Here is a 17,228-nt window from a genome sequence, read left to right on the forward strand (position 1 = left end):
TATGTGGCCCGCTAGGTCTATGCTGCTTTAAGTCGTGTGTTGACCATAAGCTACTTTTCCGGGTAACACAATGTATGGTGATTGTGTTACCAGTGAAGTGACAGCATCCCGCCACTAGATTGCAGTGTATCATTGTATATGCATCATGCGATGAATGAAAGATTGAAATATCCACATTTGTGCTGATCTTTTAATCCTGACATCGTGTTCTAGTCTATATAGCAGGATCTCATGGTCTATTGTGTCAAATGCTGCACTGAGATCCAGCAGGACAAGTATAGAAGCCAGTCCTTTTTCAGATGCCATAAGGATATCATCTTTTTAACGCTTAGTAGTGCAGTCTCTGTGCTATGGTGGGTTCTAAACCCAGATTGGAACTTTTCAAATACATTATTGCTCTGCAGGTGATCGCACAACTGGGTGGCTACAGCTTTTTCTAAAATCTTTTAAATAAAAGGGAGGTTTGAGATCGGTCTATAGTAGTGATCAGTTAGTTTGCGAGATTCACGTCCACAGCCACAGTTCAGTTCTCTGTGTGTCAGTTCGTTCTTCGTGAATCATGACTGAGTCAGTGTACTGACAGCGCGAATGAATCACAGCAGCACAGCAGACACTCAAATGACTGACACAACACTAGTCTATAGTTAGTCAGAGTGCTAGCATCGAGAGACAGCTTTTTAAGTAATGGCTTAATTACTGCCATTTTAAAGGCCTTTGGGATGCAGCCGCTCAGTAAAGACATATTTTTTTGATCTAGTAAGATATTACCAACTCGTGGTAGAGCCTCTCTAGGGAGTCTAGCTGGTATAGGGTCCAGCTGACCAGCTGTAGTTAGTTTAGAGGAGGAGACCAGTGAGGTCAGCTCCGAGAGGCTTATAGGAGTGAAATTATTTAGTACGTGTATAGCTGGAGCTGCGATTAAGTCTCAGCTCGCTGTACTAAACTGTGTTTTGGAGATGTTGGAGGGTAGGAGGTGGTTAATTCTATCTCTTAAAAAATGTTATAAAGTCATTACTACTCAGCGAGCGAGGGATCGATGGATTTGTTGCATTGTGGCTCTCTGTCAGCCTGGCTACATTGCTGAAGAGGAACCTGGGGTTGCTCTTATTTTTCTCTATTAAGAGGTTCTTGCATGTCTCAGAGCTTTTTTATATCTATCAAAGCTGTTCCTCCAGAAGACAGTGACTGTCTTTATATGTGGAATGCCACATTCTTTCTCATATCACAACTTCCGCGTACTGAGCTTAATCCTCGAGTTTGGGCAGTGTACCATGGGGCAGACTTGTCCCGGGTGATAACCTTTCTCTTAAGAGGAGCAACAGTGTTTAAAACTGTTTGCAGGGTTAAATTTGTGTTGTCCACTATTCCATTAGGTTCCGTGGGAGAGATGATAAAACATGGCTGGAGGGCAGACAAGAGCTGTTCAGTGAATTTTTCGACTGAACTGTCAGATAAACAGCGACTGTAATAATGCTGCAGTTTAGGGTTAGTAGCATTAGTGATTATAACTTCAAATGAGATCAGACAGTGGTCCGATATCAAGGGATTCTCATTAAATACTACTACGTTATGTATGTCAATACCATATGTCAAGATAAGGTCAAGTGTGTGTCTATGACGATGTGTTGGTTTGTTAACCTGCTGCTTGAAGCCAATTGAATCAAGCAGAACTTTAAAAGTTGAGCCAAGACTATCATTGGCTACATCTACGTGAATATTTAAATCACCTACTATGATGATTTTGTCTGAACAGTGAACTAAATCAGATCTGCGATTTCACTTAGAAATTCAGAGTAGGGGTTTGGAGGGCGATATACAATAATTAACAGGAGTCTGTTATTTTGTTTGGGTTTAACAGACTTAGAGTAAGGTGCTCAAATGATTTATAAGTACCCGTGGGTGGAGTGGTGAGCGAAAGTGTACAGTTAAATATTGCTGCGACCCCTCCACCTCTGCCATTTCCTCTGTGGGTATGGACATTGGTGTGGGTAGGGGCGTTCGTTTATGGATACGTAATTATTAACTTGAAACCATGTTTCCGTTAAACAGAGTACATTAAAATCCTGTTTGTTTATTAATTCATTTATAAGTAATGTTTTTGAGCAGAGAGAATGACCATTTAATAAACCACACTTTATTTTTCTGTTTGTTTTTGGCTCGGAGATTGTCCTAGTGTTTATTTTAACGAGGTTACTATGAATATACAGTATTATACTATTGTTATACTACTGGTATAATAATGTACCAATTGTACTTATATTATATCATTATAGAATACTTATACTATATCATTATAGTATACTTATACTATATCATTATAGTATAAGTGCCACCAGAGGAAGCTTGCATACCAGTGGTGGTACACATACCACAGTTTGAGAACCATGGGTTTAAGATAATATTGTGATTGTTGTGTAAAAGAGATATATTTAAATGACTTCCCAAAAACTGATGAAACTTACTTTTAAACTCCACACATTCATTGAATTCATGCAGCAGAAGCTGTCCTTGAGCAGGATTCAGCGTCGCATGTGGTTATACTAATAGGGAGAAAACATGGCCACACTAGCCCCGCAACTTTTTTTGAATTGTTAATAATTTGCTCTTGCTTGTTTGCTGTACAATTGAACTTTGCAGTAGAGCATCTGAACGTTTACCCAGAGTTTAATGTTTCTACACTGTAATACACTTCTTGATAAATTTAAATAAAATAAAATATAAAGTTGTTTTCCTGAAACGTTGTGTCCACTTATATAATCTGTAAGCAACAGTTAATGACACAAACAATTAAAATCAAGGATATTGACTAATTATTGTTATCGTCAAAATCCACAACAATATCGAGATATTCTTTTTTTGCCCATATTGCCCCCACCGCTACACCAAAAAGAGATAAGTCGAAAGTGACATGAATCAGATCTGGTTCAATTCCTCAGTATGAAAAATAAGTGTAATGACATAACCGAAAATGATTGAATTCACATTTTTTATCATTCATTTTTGTCTGTAATGTAGATTGTTTCCTATGTCTAATGAAATGTCCCATTCATTGGTATTCTTTCTGTTTTTCTGAGATTTTCTCTGTGTGCGTGTGCGTGTGTGATGTCCTCCTCAGAGCTTGTGCCCTCTTATGTATGTCAGCTCAGAGGATTTGTCCTCTCTCTCTCACTCACTCTTTCCCTGTCTTGTGTGTCTCTGTCCAACTCCGCTACTTCCTGTCAGGATCGTGGGAAACTCCTTCAGGAGGAATCATCCTCACTTGGCCTCTATTCTTTTTTTTAACTGATTGACTACAGTTGGCCCCTGTGGTTGTTTTCATGTCATTGACAGAGCTCCGTATCTCCCATTTGGAATATCTTGTTTGTTCTATTGGAGGTGTTTTTTTTATTTAATATTATTTCTGGTGTTCAAACGACCCCTTGTGGTGATATTAAGCTACTGCATCATCCTATTCATCCATTAATGCTTTGTATGATGGTTGTTCATTAAAGATTTCCCCTCACTCATTTCCCATCAACTGAGTGGAATGAAACTTGGCCCAGTTGTGGGTCTTTCTTTGCATAGTTACCACCATGGGTCACACACTTCTCTCATAGCTTTATGCAGGAGGCAGACACATTGGTCAGCATGCCATGCCTCTCGATATATGATGGGACTTCCCCATAAGTCTATTTCATCTCATTGAATGTCTCGCGTGCAATAAGATGAACCAGAAGACCACTCTGCATTCAAATGAGCTCTATTGTCACACCTGCATGCACATGCAATTTCAGCCAACTACAATAACCAGTAGTGGGAAATCTTAAATGAACAGCCCTATATATTGTCAAATGTATTGACTTTTCTTATTTCTGCTTCCCTTACTTATTGTGTCTTTTGCTCCACATTACAGATTCTCAGAGTGGCTGTGCCAGCTCATATAGCCTATGATTTGGGTAAGTTAATTTCCTGTGGTAACTTACACATCCTTTACCTTATATGTACAACTCAGCCCCTTTCTCTGTGTCCTTGTGTGCTACGTTAAAGACCGAACACGTCCAGATCTGCTGTCCGAAGACACACAGAGGCGTTACGCTCAGGAGGTTCAGAGTCTACAGGCTGCTGAAGTGGCCAAGCAGCTGGAAGACTTCAGGTGACCCCCCACACACACCCCTTACTCCCCATCCTGGACTCAGCTGGTCTAGTATTAACACCTAAATATTTATTTTGGACATCCACGAATCAAGTGTCTTGAGCAGTGATGACAGCATTTTGTGTTGGAAATAGGGCTGCAAGGATTAATCGATTAAAGATTGTTAAAGTTGAAGACCAAACATTTCCAGATCTGCTGTCCTAAGACACGCAGAGGATTGATCACCAGTAGCTTCATAGATCCTTGAATTAATATCTTAATTAACCTAAATAACATTAAATGTTTATTAAAAACATGACCTAACAATTATTGCAACATTGACTAAAGTTAATTAAGTTTTGTATATTATAAAGTGTTATTTGGGATACTTTTGTATGTGACTAAAATATTTTTTTTCTCTTTTGTCCTCACTTTAAGAAGGAGGAATTTATCCTAGAGAGAGCTACATTTTTCATTTTCGTATTTGACACACATTATAAAAGACTCTGCTTTTTTATTGTGTGTTATAAGTGTGATTTCCATCCAGACTGCCTTAAAAAAACTGCAGGATTTTCCATCATCATCACTGTGAGAGCTCACTGTCTTTTTTTAAATAGCCCTATGTTAATCAGACTGACATCAGACTGAGAACTGTGTTTTGTTTTGGTTTTTTTTGAAAGAAAACACATATTTGCTAATGTGAGCATCATGCAGAGAAAAGCAAGACTTGCCATCTCCAGTGTTTCTGCTCACGTTTTTTTGAAAACGTAATCAGCTGCTGCCTCTTCCTGCTTTGTCTTGCACAGGCAGAAGAGGATGATGGGTATGACCCCCAATGAAGCTGAGCTCATCGACGTGGAGAGCCACTATCCCACCGACCGCATCCCGATGGAGATGAAGGAAAAGTCTGTGGCTGAGAACCTGCTGGACAAGATGTCAGAGACACAGTGAGTTGCTTATGTGTCTACTTGGAAGACTTGGTTTTAATCCTGGATGTTATGAATTGATTTAATTAATAGACAGGGTTAGGTGACTGATGAACATTAATCAGGACATTAAACGCAAATCAGGTTCTTTGTGGTCAGATGGTCAGAAATCCTGTTGCATATGCTAATCCATATTATCTATTCAATAGTTTAAATTACTTTAGTTTGGATATTTTTTTCCTGTAACCAATTTGTATCCATAGCAACTGATGCTTGTTTTTATCACTATATATTATAACTCTCAAACATTTATTAGGTACAATTTAAACAGCTTTTACACAAATATATAGTGTCAAGACGTTCGTTAAAGTCCTTGTTAAGTTGTTCACACCATATGCAAATGGTAAGGGATGAGAAGATATGATACTCAGTATACAGTGGTATGCAAAAGTTTGGACTCCCATGATTTTCCTTTATAAATCATTGGTCATTTGAATAAGACATTTTAGTTAAATATATCATATTGGAGAAAAATTTGGCATGTGCATAAGTTTAGGCACCACAAAAGAAAAATGTTGTGCATCCTCCTTTTGCAGAAATAACAGCCTCTAATCGCTTCCTATAGCTTCTGGATTCTGGCGGAAGGTATTTTGGACCATTCTTCTTTACAAAACATCTCCAGTTCAGTCAGGTTTGATGGTTTCCGAGCATGGACAGCCCGCTTTAGATCACGCCACAAATGTTCAATAATATTCAGGAGATGGTCATTCCAGAACGTTGTATTTGTTCCTCTGCATGAATGCCTTAGTAGATTTTGAGCAGTGTTAAGGGCTGTCTTGTTGAAAGATCCAGACCCTTCACTTCAACTTCAGCTTTGTCACTGATTCCTAGACATTGTTCTCCAGAATCTGCTGATATCGCAGACTTTCTGTAAATCATATAAACTTTATTTCACTTCTCCAATATCACTGTGTTTGTCTCCTATATGATATATTTAACTGAAATTTCTTATCCAAACAACCAATGATTTATAAAGGACAATCATGAACATTTACAGGGGTGCCCAAACTTTTGCATACCACTGTGGGTCAGGGGTCTGCAACGTGCGGCTCTAGAGCCATATGTGGCTCTTCAACCCTTCTGTTGTGGCTCCTTTGAAAAAATGTTTTTATTTCATATTCATTATTTTCATTCAAAGTGAACGCCTCTTATTTAGAAATCAAGGTGATAAAATTGTTTTAATATTTTGTGCATCACATCCAATGTCCTGTCTGTACTGTACTCCAAATATTGCATTATCTATTCCTAAGTGAGTTGCTTTTAATTTCATTCATTTCCACAAACAATGGAATTCTGTGTTTTATTCCAGTAGTTTTTTTCTCCCTCCACTTTATAACAATGTTGGCTATAAACAGCAATGACATGCCAGCAGTTTTATTTTTGTAGTTCTTAATACAACAAATAATCATCATTATTGTATAGCTGTAAAAAAAAAAATGATATGTATATACATATGATAATCTTAATTTCATGGGTCAAATGGGTTTTGCGGCTTCAGATTAATTTTATTTGGGTGGAGAGGGCACACAAAAAACCGTCACAGCGCACACATTGAAAAGCGGCACTGGAGCGTCAGCGTGATTATGAAAACAAAAAACATGTGTCGACTGGACAACGGAGAATCTACAGATTCCAGCGGTACCATTTTTATCACTCTACGACAGAGATTCACGGATCCAGCCCCAAAATAAGAGCAAAACAACAACTGACTTTCAAAAAATCCAAGCAGAAATGTTGTCTTACCTTTGCTGTTTACCAAAACAAGTTATTTCCACCAGAACAAAACCACTTCTAATGAAGAACTACACTTTCCAGCATGCTTTGGGGACTATTCCAGTCTAATTGATCATTACAGAGCGACATTAGATCGTTCTGATTAGAGAAGGGCGAATGTCCGCACGAATGCATCATATGCATTTATGTCCTTTTGACTCACTAATGAAGTGATTCACATGCATTTGGAGACCGGGGTCTGATTCTACCGGTTTAGAGGTTTAAAATGAGCTGTCAATAACCCTAATTGACCAAGGTAAGCCAGAGCTATGGCACTGCGTAACTGAAGACGCTGCAGAGTCACAGAGTTGGTGCCAAACTGTGCCAAAAGAGAGAACGCCCCGGACATCTCTTTACTAAAAACCTCTGTAATTTCACTCTGCTTCGTTTCAACAGCACCAGACTTTGCACAGCTCATGTTGTTACATGACCTCCATGTGTTTTTTACGCTCCTACTGCATATTTCAAATGTGACATTTGTTTTAAAATGCAATCTTTTTTTAGGCGAGAGGAAAAAATCCTTCAGTTATGCTGTGTTCCATGTACATTTACTCTGACACAGTGGCATCTACAGTGAAACTTACACCTCTGGTGGAATCTCACAAGTGTTATCTGTATTTTGATACCAAGATAATTCACATAGAGCTTGTAACTGCAGAGATTTACTCTATTTAGTTTGGGCATGTCATTTTCGAGCAGGGACTCCAAAAAGAGGGTCAGGGAAGAAGTGGTTAAACATGCTACACAAAAGTGTAAATGTTCTTCCTTTTCAACCTTTTTGCACATGTTCAGCAGTAATTTTCTCAAATATATAATGTGTGTGGATACAAATCTGAATTTACTTACAAGGATTTTAATTTTGAAAAGGCATGTCCTTTCAACCAGAAAAATAGCCTTAAACTGTGGAACAAGAGGAGCTCAATCTCTGACCCCCTCAGGTGTCAGGTGTAGGTTGCAGATATAAGACTTTTTATTTTTCATCCAGCATTTACAGCCCAACTAGAAACATGAGAATCAAAAATGGGGTTGCACTTGAGAGATGACGCCTACAACCAAATTTCTTTCACAAGATGCTTTTAGCTAATTCTCAACAGCTAAAATTGGAGATATTTAATTAAAAAAGCCCATAGCGTATGCTATTTTGATGCCTATTTTGCTCTCCATTTTGCTCTCCTCTTCATTCTGAACAGATTTAATCTGTTCAGAGATGAAGAGGACCATGGGATGTTTGTGTTTTCTTCTCTTCTAAAAAAAAGCAAAATGGTCCTCTCTCTTATATCTGCAACACTGTCTTATTAAAATAGATCATGCCTGGTCTGTTAAAATAGTAAAAACAGTTCTGTTCTCTCTGAAGTTGGCACCCGTTTTTTTTTTTTTTACAAAGCTGTATCATCCACATCAGCCTGGCACACAAACTTAATAATTATAATTCAGGATGTGGAGACAAAAACACAGCAGGAGATGGAGAGAATGAAGCTCACTGGACTGGAAGAGTACGGAAGAAATAAAGAGGCCAAGAGGAAAAGATGGAGTCAGTAGTACCACGCTGGCAGGAAGGCTCTCCACTGGCATTTTGCCAACCAAAGGGAAGGGGTGGAGGTTGGTGGAAAAGAGACCGGGCCAGAGGGTTATTGAGGCCGAGTGAGTAAAGCAAGAGATCCAGGAGAAAGTTAACCTTGACCCCTGTGGCCAACTGCATCGTGTTATACTCCACAAGAAGTAAGTCAGACAGAGAAGGGGAGATGAGGCCGAGCAGAGGGCAGAAGACTGTCTAGCTTCATCTTGTCAGAAGAGAGAACAAATTAAACAGAAATGAAAGGAGGTGTGTTTTTTCCCTAGCAACACTGGATATGAACACTGGAGAAGACACCAAAAAATGACTATATTAAAGACTATAATTCCATTTTAGACTCTCTTTGTGACCATCACACAAGTGAGTCTCTATCTCCATCACACAAGTAATTCATTCATCCTCACTAACAATCATCGCTCTCTTTCCCTTTCACTATTACATTCACCCCCACCGTCTTGCAGTCACCCTAAATCACCCCCTCAGTAGACCAAAACACAGTGACCACCCCTACCATCTGTTTCTCATTGGTCCATCTGTTTGTGAGAACAAGGCCACCACACTATCTGATTGGATTATGCTGCGAAATTCCTGGGGAAACCCCTCCCACCCTTCATGTCCATAACAAAGTATACGATTTCTTACAGTCTTGCCTGCATGTTGCATCAGACAAAAACATGCTTAACCCTGTAAGACCCACGGTTGTAAATTTACAACGTTAACTTTAGCCATCCCTAAAAACTATCTGTTATATTTTATCTGGTTTTTTACCACATGTACATAGTCATTGGGTCTTATTGTTCAGTCTAACAATGTTAGTGGATGTTACATTTGTTTATAAGTCCCACTTTATGGCCATGAACGCATACAACTTTTGAAGATTTCCTCCGAACAAAATCTCTTAGTTTCATTGGACTGGATTCATCAGATTAAAGTAAGTCAAATGTCTTTTATATTTTTTTTGGATGTTATTATAATGTGTAGAACATGTACATATTTAGTTATTGTGAAATAGATGCATCAAATTTCATTTAGAGCTTGTTACATATTTGTTGTAATTTTACAACACTGGGTCTTGGTGGTAGCAAAAATAGCAGGCTTGTTTCAATGGGCACAGACAGGTGATATTCCCTCCACAACACCACTGCCTGAAACAGAGGATTTTCTTCATACATGAACAGTATACATTACATACATTATACCCTTGTGTTGTGTTCTGGTCAAATTTGACTGTTTTTAAAGTTTTATGTCTAAAAAAATACATAGTTAATTTGATCAGACTGAGCTAAAATCCCATGTCTTTGTCCACAAAGAGGATATCAACAGACAATTCAGTTCTGGGAAAGGTGTAAATGTTCCTGAATGTGGGGTGTGGATGTAAGTGGGGGTTTGCATGTTTTTCTTTTAGTATGATAAGTAGAGACCATAGGCTCAGACAATTACATTTACATTTACATTTAGGGCATTTAGCAGATGCTTTAGTCCAAAGCAATTTACAATCAGCAGACAGTATTGTCTGCCTTGAAAGCATTTCTACCCAGAGGACTTGGTCCACCACCCTATCTATTCCTTCAGATTATGTACTACAACATACTAAGCATATTTATACATGTTAATTCATTGCTTTTTTTTCCAGAAAGCCACCAGCAAGAGCCGCGATACAGTGTGCAGGATGTGATTGATATCATCCAAACTGGAGAGAGTGAAGTTGAGATGGAACTCAATGACACTGATGAGAGTGATGAAGACTCAGATGAAGATGTCTGTCAACAAGTGGACAAAGTGAACCAACCGCCCATGGACTGTCCAGCTGATAATTACGTGGACATCGAGCCAAAAACAAACAAACACACCATGCACCGTGACAGGTGTCACTGGCCGAAGAAATATTTCCTCAGTCCCAACACAGATTTTTCTGGTCTGGATATGATCTTAAGCCAAAGAGAGTCCAGCAACACAGACAGTGACATCATGAAGCCTCTGAATGCTCAGAAGAGACCATCCAAGAGATGTGCACACCTGTTATTGGATGTACGTAAAGACATGAAGACAGGGAGAGGATGCTGCAATAAAGGATTCACCAACACACAATGCAGCAAGTGCCTTTACTTTTCAGAGGACAAGAACTGTTTTTAGGTCTTTCACTAACAATGAAAGTTTGTCATGAAAAGAAAAAAGGAATGAAGAAGTTGCTAGAAAAAGATAGAGTTTTATCCTGTTTATTTATTTATGTATTTATTTTTAATAAATGATTTCATAAAAATATGACTAATGTGTGATTATTTTTAAATGTTATTTACATTTATGGAGCTAAGTAAGCAGTCAAACTTGCAAATGAACTTAGTTGTTGTGAATTGTTGTTCAGACAAAGTGAGCAAAAAGACAGAAATTCTGCTACCACCAAAGCCCAACGTTGTAAAATTACAACGTTTCTCTAAAAACGTACATAAACATTTTTTTTCCAAAAACTCTTTGATTTCTGCATCTAAGGCCTCCTACAACAACATCTGAATGGTCAAATAATTTTTTTTTTAGGTTTTTCTTAATTTGGGTCTTACAGGGTTAAATAGACATATCCGCCACGTTGGAGCACTTTTCCGTTTGTATTCTGTTTGCAAAGAGAGACAAAACCAGAGAGCATTTCTCTGTCTACAGCCAGCATTCTTTTGCAAATATTCAAGACTACAAAGTAGATTTTTAAACTTTTAAAGCAGACAGAGTTGCAGCTCTAAATGCATCTCCTACTGTTTTGATCTTTTTTTTTTGGCTTTTCTTTTGCAATTTTCTTTTTAGAATATGTTCCATAGCATCTGCTCTGAACACAGTAACACAACAATTAGCTTTGAGTTGGATCAGCAAAAGCTCAGCCACTTCAGGTTCCACCGGCCCAAAACACAGTCAGTAATCAGTCGAACAAGAGAGAGAAAAAATGCTACTTAAGAAGAAGAGGTGAGCTTGATGCTGCAAGAGTTAAACTGCCTTTAAAAAACAAACTAACTAACTAACTGTTGGAGTGACATCACCAACATCCGTCTCTTCTCTTTCAGGCCAACAATCGTCTCAGATGAGGAGAAATGGTGAGTTGAGTATTTTTGATTTACTTTCATTTTTACTTGACTAAGGTTGTTTGGGGAGAGGTTATTTGTGCGTGTGAGCTTATTTGATCTGGACATGATTTTTTTAATGTTGGTGTGGTCAAACCACATCATTCATGTACAAATGACAGCATTTCTTTCAGGTGATTAGCTTTGTACCTTTTTCTTGAATGTTAACACAGCAAACACACTATCTTTCAAAGTAATCAAGTTTGCATTTTTTAAATGTGTATGTGTGTGTGATGTTTTGCATAATGAGTTATACACTTTCATGCACAATGAATTAGACACTTTCATGCATCCCTATGGATGGTGTGCATTTCAGAACATTAAAGCTCCCATGCTACATATTGTGTCATATTGACAGCACTAAAGCATGTGAATTAAATGTTTCAGGCTTTTTTGTGGGGTTGTATGAGATAATGGCACAGAGTCAAATGCGCCACTTGCCCTCACTGGAAACATGGCTGCCAGCTGCCATACAAGGGAAAAGCCAATAATAGCCAGTATATGCTTGTCAATTGTACTTGCCATTTGTCAGCCTTATTTTTAAAGGTCCCATATTATGCAAAATCAACTTTTAAATAATTTTAATACTTATATTTGGGACTCTGGAGGCCCTACCAGTCGCCAAAGTGTGAAAAAAGATGACTCACTCATGTTTTTGTGGTCCTCCTCCTCCTCACTCAAGTACAGGAGATAAAACATGCAGTGTTGACTTCCTTGCTCATTGGGACGTCACAATGCGCTAAATTCCTGGAATTGTTGTCTCGCAGAGCTCCGCTTTATCCGTAAAATGTGCAAGAGTGCTGACGAGGGCAATGGTATACAAAAACCGGAAGTCCGCGAAAAGTTCTATTCTTGGCTCCACAGTGCAGCACAGAGGATTTATCTGTCCAGTGGATACATGTTATATATGACAGCAATGTGCCTGCTAGAGGCTGCAAATGATCACTTTTCTAAATGCTAACTGATGTTAGCTCTCAGTAGCCTCTGTGGCTGATGTTAAAGAGATACTACTAAACAGCGCGTTCTGAACAGGGCTGTTTTAGCAGAGTGATTGAACTGCTGTGGTGCTTCATTCTTATGGTATTTTGACCAAAGCATGTCACAGACATGTTCATTAGGACACCAGGGAACTAGTTTAACTTGGAGAAATAGGGTATAATAAGGGACCTTTAAGTGAAACCCAAAGTTTGTGTTCATTTGCAAACCGCTCACTCTCCCACACCAAAGTCCATAGAAAAAATCTAAGATTCTACATCACAGCACACAGGATTTGTTGAGCCACTGCTGCCTCCATCATTTATTTCAAATCAGTTATTGTGTATATGGAAAACATTCATTCAGATTTCTCTAAGTGTCATAACCTTACTAAACAAGGCAGCAGTAGACCAGCAGTTCCCATTTTCTCACAAGCTAAAAACACAGATTTTCTTGATGGAGTTTGGTTTGGGGGAATTCGCAGTTTACAAACTTCAAAAAGCCAGAACTTTCCTAACACACAAAAAAAATGGTTGCTCAACAAACATAACAGTGGAATAGATCCAAGCCTTGATTGACAGAGAGTGTGGACTTTGGGAGCAGGCCTTTTAGTGCTCCACCTCCCTCTCCCACTCCCTGCAATTACCCCTTCATCCTCCCTTATTTGCTCCATTCATTTGTACCAGTGTCAGTGTTACCATTGGTACCAAAAAACATAATTTTTGCTCAGACATTGCTATGAATTTCTAAGCTAATTGTATTTTTATTTGTAGTACCATACAGAAAAAAATAAACATTTTCACAACAAACAGTATCACATATTGTTGATTAACAAATTCCTTCAATTTCTACTTTAGCCAATCCATATTTTCATCTGTTGTCTACTACATGAAGCACCTTGGGGTCAAAACCAGGGCAGTGGACAGTAAGAAGTCCAGAGGAGGCTTCTTCAGGAGGCAGCTGGTAAAGGTAAACAGAAAAGTCAATCAGATGTATATTAACAGCCATTAACAATTTTTAGACTGTCTTTCTCACTCCCTATCTGTGTTTTTTCCAGAATAAGAAGGATGAATCTACCAAGGGCAAGCCCAGAGGGGTGTTTCCAAGCATCCCCAGCTGGATTGCAGGCAACAGTATGTATTCCCTTTAGTTTCTTATAATATTCACATTTAAAATAAAAGTAAATGTAATGTATTTACACATTGATATCCATGAATGGATATGAGAACATTTTGTTCTGCACTTCTTTCCTGTTACAGCTGAGGTCAAACCTAAAATGGAGGCTGAAGGTACTCGTCGTCCAGGGTTCCCACCCCTCCTTCTCGTTATCTGTAGAGTTGTCACATCCTTACTAATCAAACCCCTAAGCATGTCTGCATGTTCCAAATCCAACTGGGATAGGGATGTGGGCGGGGCATGTTTTAGTTGATTCTATGCTTCAGGGTGATTGTTTGAAGAATCAGTTTTACTACAAACTGTAGATTGGAATCACCAGGAAACCTTGCAAAATTGCACGGACAATTTGTGTACAGGGTTGTGGATGTTCTCTCGTACCAGACTAACCCTCTCATTTACATGCACAGGCTCCGATTACATCATACTCATCTGTTTGTCTCACAAAATCTCTGTCCCCTTTTTTCACTGACTGAAGTGCTTTTAATTCTGTGCATCTCTGTTGCCTGCAGATCTGCCATTTTATACAAACTGTGTTTTTTTTTTCCCTTCTTCAGTGGAGAAGGATAAAGTCAGTCTGGAGCGTAAAGGTCTAACTCCAGGCAGAGGCTCCCTGACCGATACTGCAGTACTGTCACTACCCAGCAGGAAGTCTCATTCCAGTGGAAGCTCCGTCTCTGTACCTGGGGTAGAAATAAGTGACACATCCGGCAACAACATCAGCACCACCATCAGCCCAGAGTCTACTATCCCTGATGGTAAGCTTGACTTGGCTGAATAGTATGTATGGAGATACTAAGTATGGAGTGTGCCACTGCAGTAGTATGAGTACTGTATGTTCACTGTTAACTGTTGAGTCAAGTCTTGAGTCTGAGTCTTTAAAGAAGAGCCTAAGTTCAATTCCAAAATGGCCTCCATTGCTCTGCTTAGAGCTGACATACAAATAAAAATTGGTCAACATTTAAGCAACAGTTAAGTTATTGTGTGATTCTATGACATACTGACACATAGTCAGTGCTGACTGCTAAGCATGGCCCCTGCTTTGTAAAACCAGCTTGGACATGGACAGTTATGGCGTGTTTCCACCGGCTGTACTCACCTCACCTCTGCACGGCACGGTTAAGTTGCATTTCCACGAGCATGGTACCTGGTACCAGGTACTTTTTTTAGTACCCGCTCTGGCGTGGTTCAACGAGTGCCGTCACAGGAAGAGATGTCCGACACAAAAATCAAACCGAACAGTGCCGAAATGTAGATCAGTTAAAAAGACTTGACAATCCTAAAAATGTGGGTTAATCTCCAACAACTACCAGGGAAATGTCTAAAATATCAATATATAACAGGAGTCTGGTCTGCGAACGGCAAGCGGCATCACACTGCTGCTGTATTTCAGTCCACAGACAGAATCTGTGCTCCGGTCATGGAGGAAGTACTGAACAAATGTTTTTAATTAACCGATTCTAATGATACAGTTACATTGAAAACAACTGCTTTACAAGTCACTTGTTTGTGTGTGCGTGTAAAACACACAAAAAAAACACCACAGTTTCAAGCAGTCCTGCAGTGATGACTCCGCCCACATTGAGTAAGTACTTTTTTTGTAGTGGTGATGCAACCACCTCCTGTGTCCCTGTGAGCAAAAAGCACAGATATTCTCCATGGGCTTTGGTGTGCGAGAGTTTTTAGTTTGCAAATTTCAGTTTCCAGTAAAATTAGTTTTTCCCTTGTGATCTGGCTGGCAGCCATGCTTTCAGTGAGGGTAAGTATCAGTGTCTTAAGATGGATGTCTGTGCAAGGGGCAGTCAGTACCTCACACTAAACCCCAATAAACTCAACTATTGCTTTTTAAAAACTGATGATATAATTGTCACCTGTTCAAACTGTGTATTTCCTGTGTAACTGGAATTCAGTGTACAATCTGACATGTTGATGCTTTTTGGGAGTTCATAAGTGCAGATAAAACAATAATCACTGTTGTCATCTTCAACAATAGATCCTGCTCGTCTTTTCAAGTAAATGAAAAGTAACTGTAAATGTTCGGAGACAGGGATAATAGCTGCCTTTCAGCACTTATTTGTGAATTACCAGCTATATGTTTCCTTGTGTAAAATGATACATATTATTTATTCTCCAGCAAACATTATTTAACAGCGTTTTTTAAAGAATTTACTGAATAATTGCTCATTTACTGGATGAAAGCACCAAATAATTGCACTTTAAATGGCTTATTTGTTTTCTTTCCTACTTTTTTTTAATCCTCCAGGCCTCTTGAGCAACTGCTTAGAGCCTCCGACCTTCTCTGATGGAGGTGATGTGTCACCTGTGGGGCTGGGGGGGGTGCTGAACATTGGGGAGCCTGTTTCTCCCATTGACACCCCTACGGAGGAGAATTTGGAAAAAGACAGGTGAGGAGGATGGAGACGGAAATGCACAGAACAGCTTCTTGAGCACTTTCAAGATTAGAGATTATAATCTGTTTATAGTGACACTGTATGGGCAGTGTTCAGGGGAAACACAGTACAGAGGCAACAGCCAGGGGATAAAAGGGGGAAGCTGGCAAACTCCTCCAGCAGTGTGTCGCTGCCGTGTGCAAGCTTTTGTCATGCTACCCGTTGCTCAGTTCTGCAGTTCTGAGAAGGATTTTCACCAGGTGAACTTGGACCCAGTCTTCCCTTCCAACCCTTTTTCCTTCCGTCTCCTGCAAATCTGTTTCCTTTTCTTCTTTTTCTCCCTCACAACAGCATGTGTGCTCTGTCCCTAACATAATTCTGAACCTTTTGTCATATTTGTTTCCTGTTGTGCATCTCCTTATGTTTACTACAGTGCTTCCTTGTCCGTTTCTGTTGCATATAGACACAGTCATTTGTGCATTTATTTATAATTTCAGATTATAGATGAGGCCAGTAAGCAAATTTATTTTTTAAAATAACAGATATCGTCTTTAAAACTGTGTAAAACAAATCCTGAGTTGCTCTTCACATGTTAAATAAATAGTGCCTGAGAACATGTGAAAAAATAACTGAATAACTGGCATAAAGAATTATGGAATAAAGACTGAAAACAGTTTCTCTCCATTCTTTTAGGTGTGTCTAAAGTTAGCATAGCTCCTTCTCAAACACTGTCAAAGTATAAAAACCCTCTTTATCAACAGTTTACTGTCCACTGAGTAACCTGCACCTGCTCTACTGCCTTTTCTTCACGAGCTAGCTCAGATGTCTTTGTCCTGAAAATGCCCTGCCTCCATGCAAAAACACACAGAAAAGCTCTACGTTATTCAAAGTTCCCAAAAATTAGTAAATGAAGTAAACAGGAGCAGACTCCTACTGTGAGGCTGCAGTACCAGTGATTAAAGAAAGAGAGAGACAGAGAGCAGGTCTGTAGCTGAAGTGCAATTGTGTATGTCTGTGGCACCTGTGGCAGTTTTGCTGAATTTTATATAATTTGAAACCTCTTAACAACTTCTTTAATGATTCAAATTTGGCAAGATGTTTAGTTTTTTATCACATTACATGGAAGCTTTTATAAATGTGTAACAG

The 17,228-nt window shown here is 39.1% G+C and overlaps 1 protein-coding gene across 1 annotated transcript in view; it reads left to right on the forward strand.

The window, feature by feature from the left end:
• The window catches only part of arhgef1 (Rho guanine nucleotide exchange factor (GEF) 1), a 106,569-nt gene that overhangs the window by 56,864 nt on the left and 32,477 nt on the right, over positions 1 to 17,228 (forward strand). Inside the window, exons 5-13 of the mRNA XM_083898152.1 lie at positions 3,893 to 3,935; positions 4,027 to 4,132; positions 4,918 to 5,058; positions 11,488 to 11,517; positions 13,377 to 13,488; positions 13,577 to 13,652; positions 13,779 to 13,808; positions 14,250 to 14,450; positions 15,956 to 16,097. Of these exons, the coding sequence (XP_083754278.1) occupies positions 3,893 to 3,935; positions 4,027 to 4,132; positions 4,918 to 5,058; positions 11,488 to 11,517; positions 13,377 to 13,488; positions 13,577 to 13,652; positions 13,779 to 13,808; positions 14,250 to 14,450; positions 15,956 to 16,097 (881 nt within the window). The remainder of the gene's footprint in view (positions 1 to 3,892; positions 3,936 to 4,026; positions 4,133 to 4,917; positions 5,059 to 11,487; positions 11,518 to 13,376; positions 13,489 to 13,576; positions 13,653 to 13,778; positions 13,809 to 14,249; positions 14,451 to 15,955; positions 16,098 to 17,228) is intronic.

Source organism: Microchirus variegatus, assembly GCF_963457635.1.
Source record: "Microchirus variegatus genome assembly, chromosome: 1".
Taxonomy (NCBI): Eukaryota; Metazoa; Chordata; class Actinopteri; order Pleuronectiformes; family Soleidae; genus Microchirus; species Microchirus variegatus.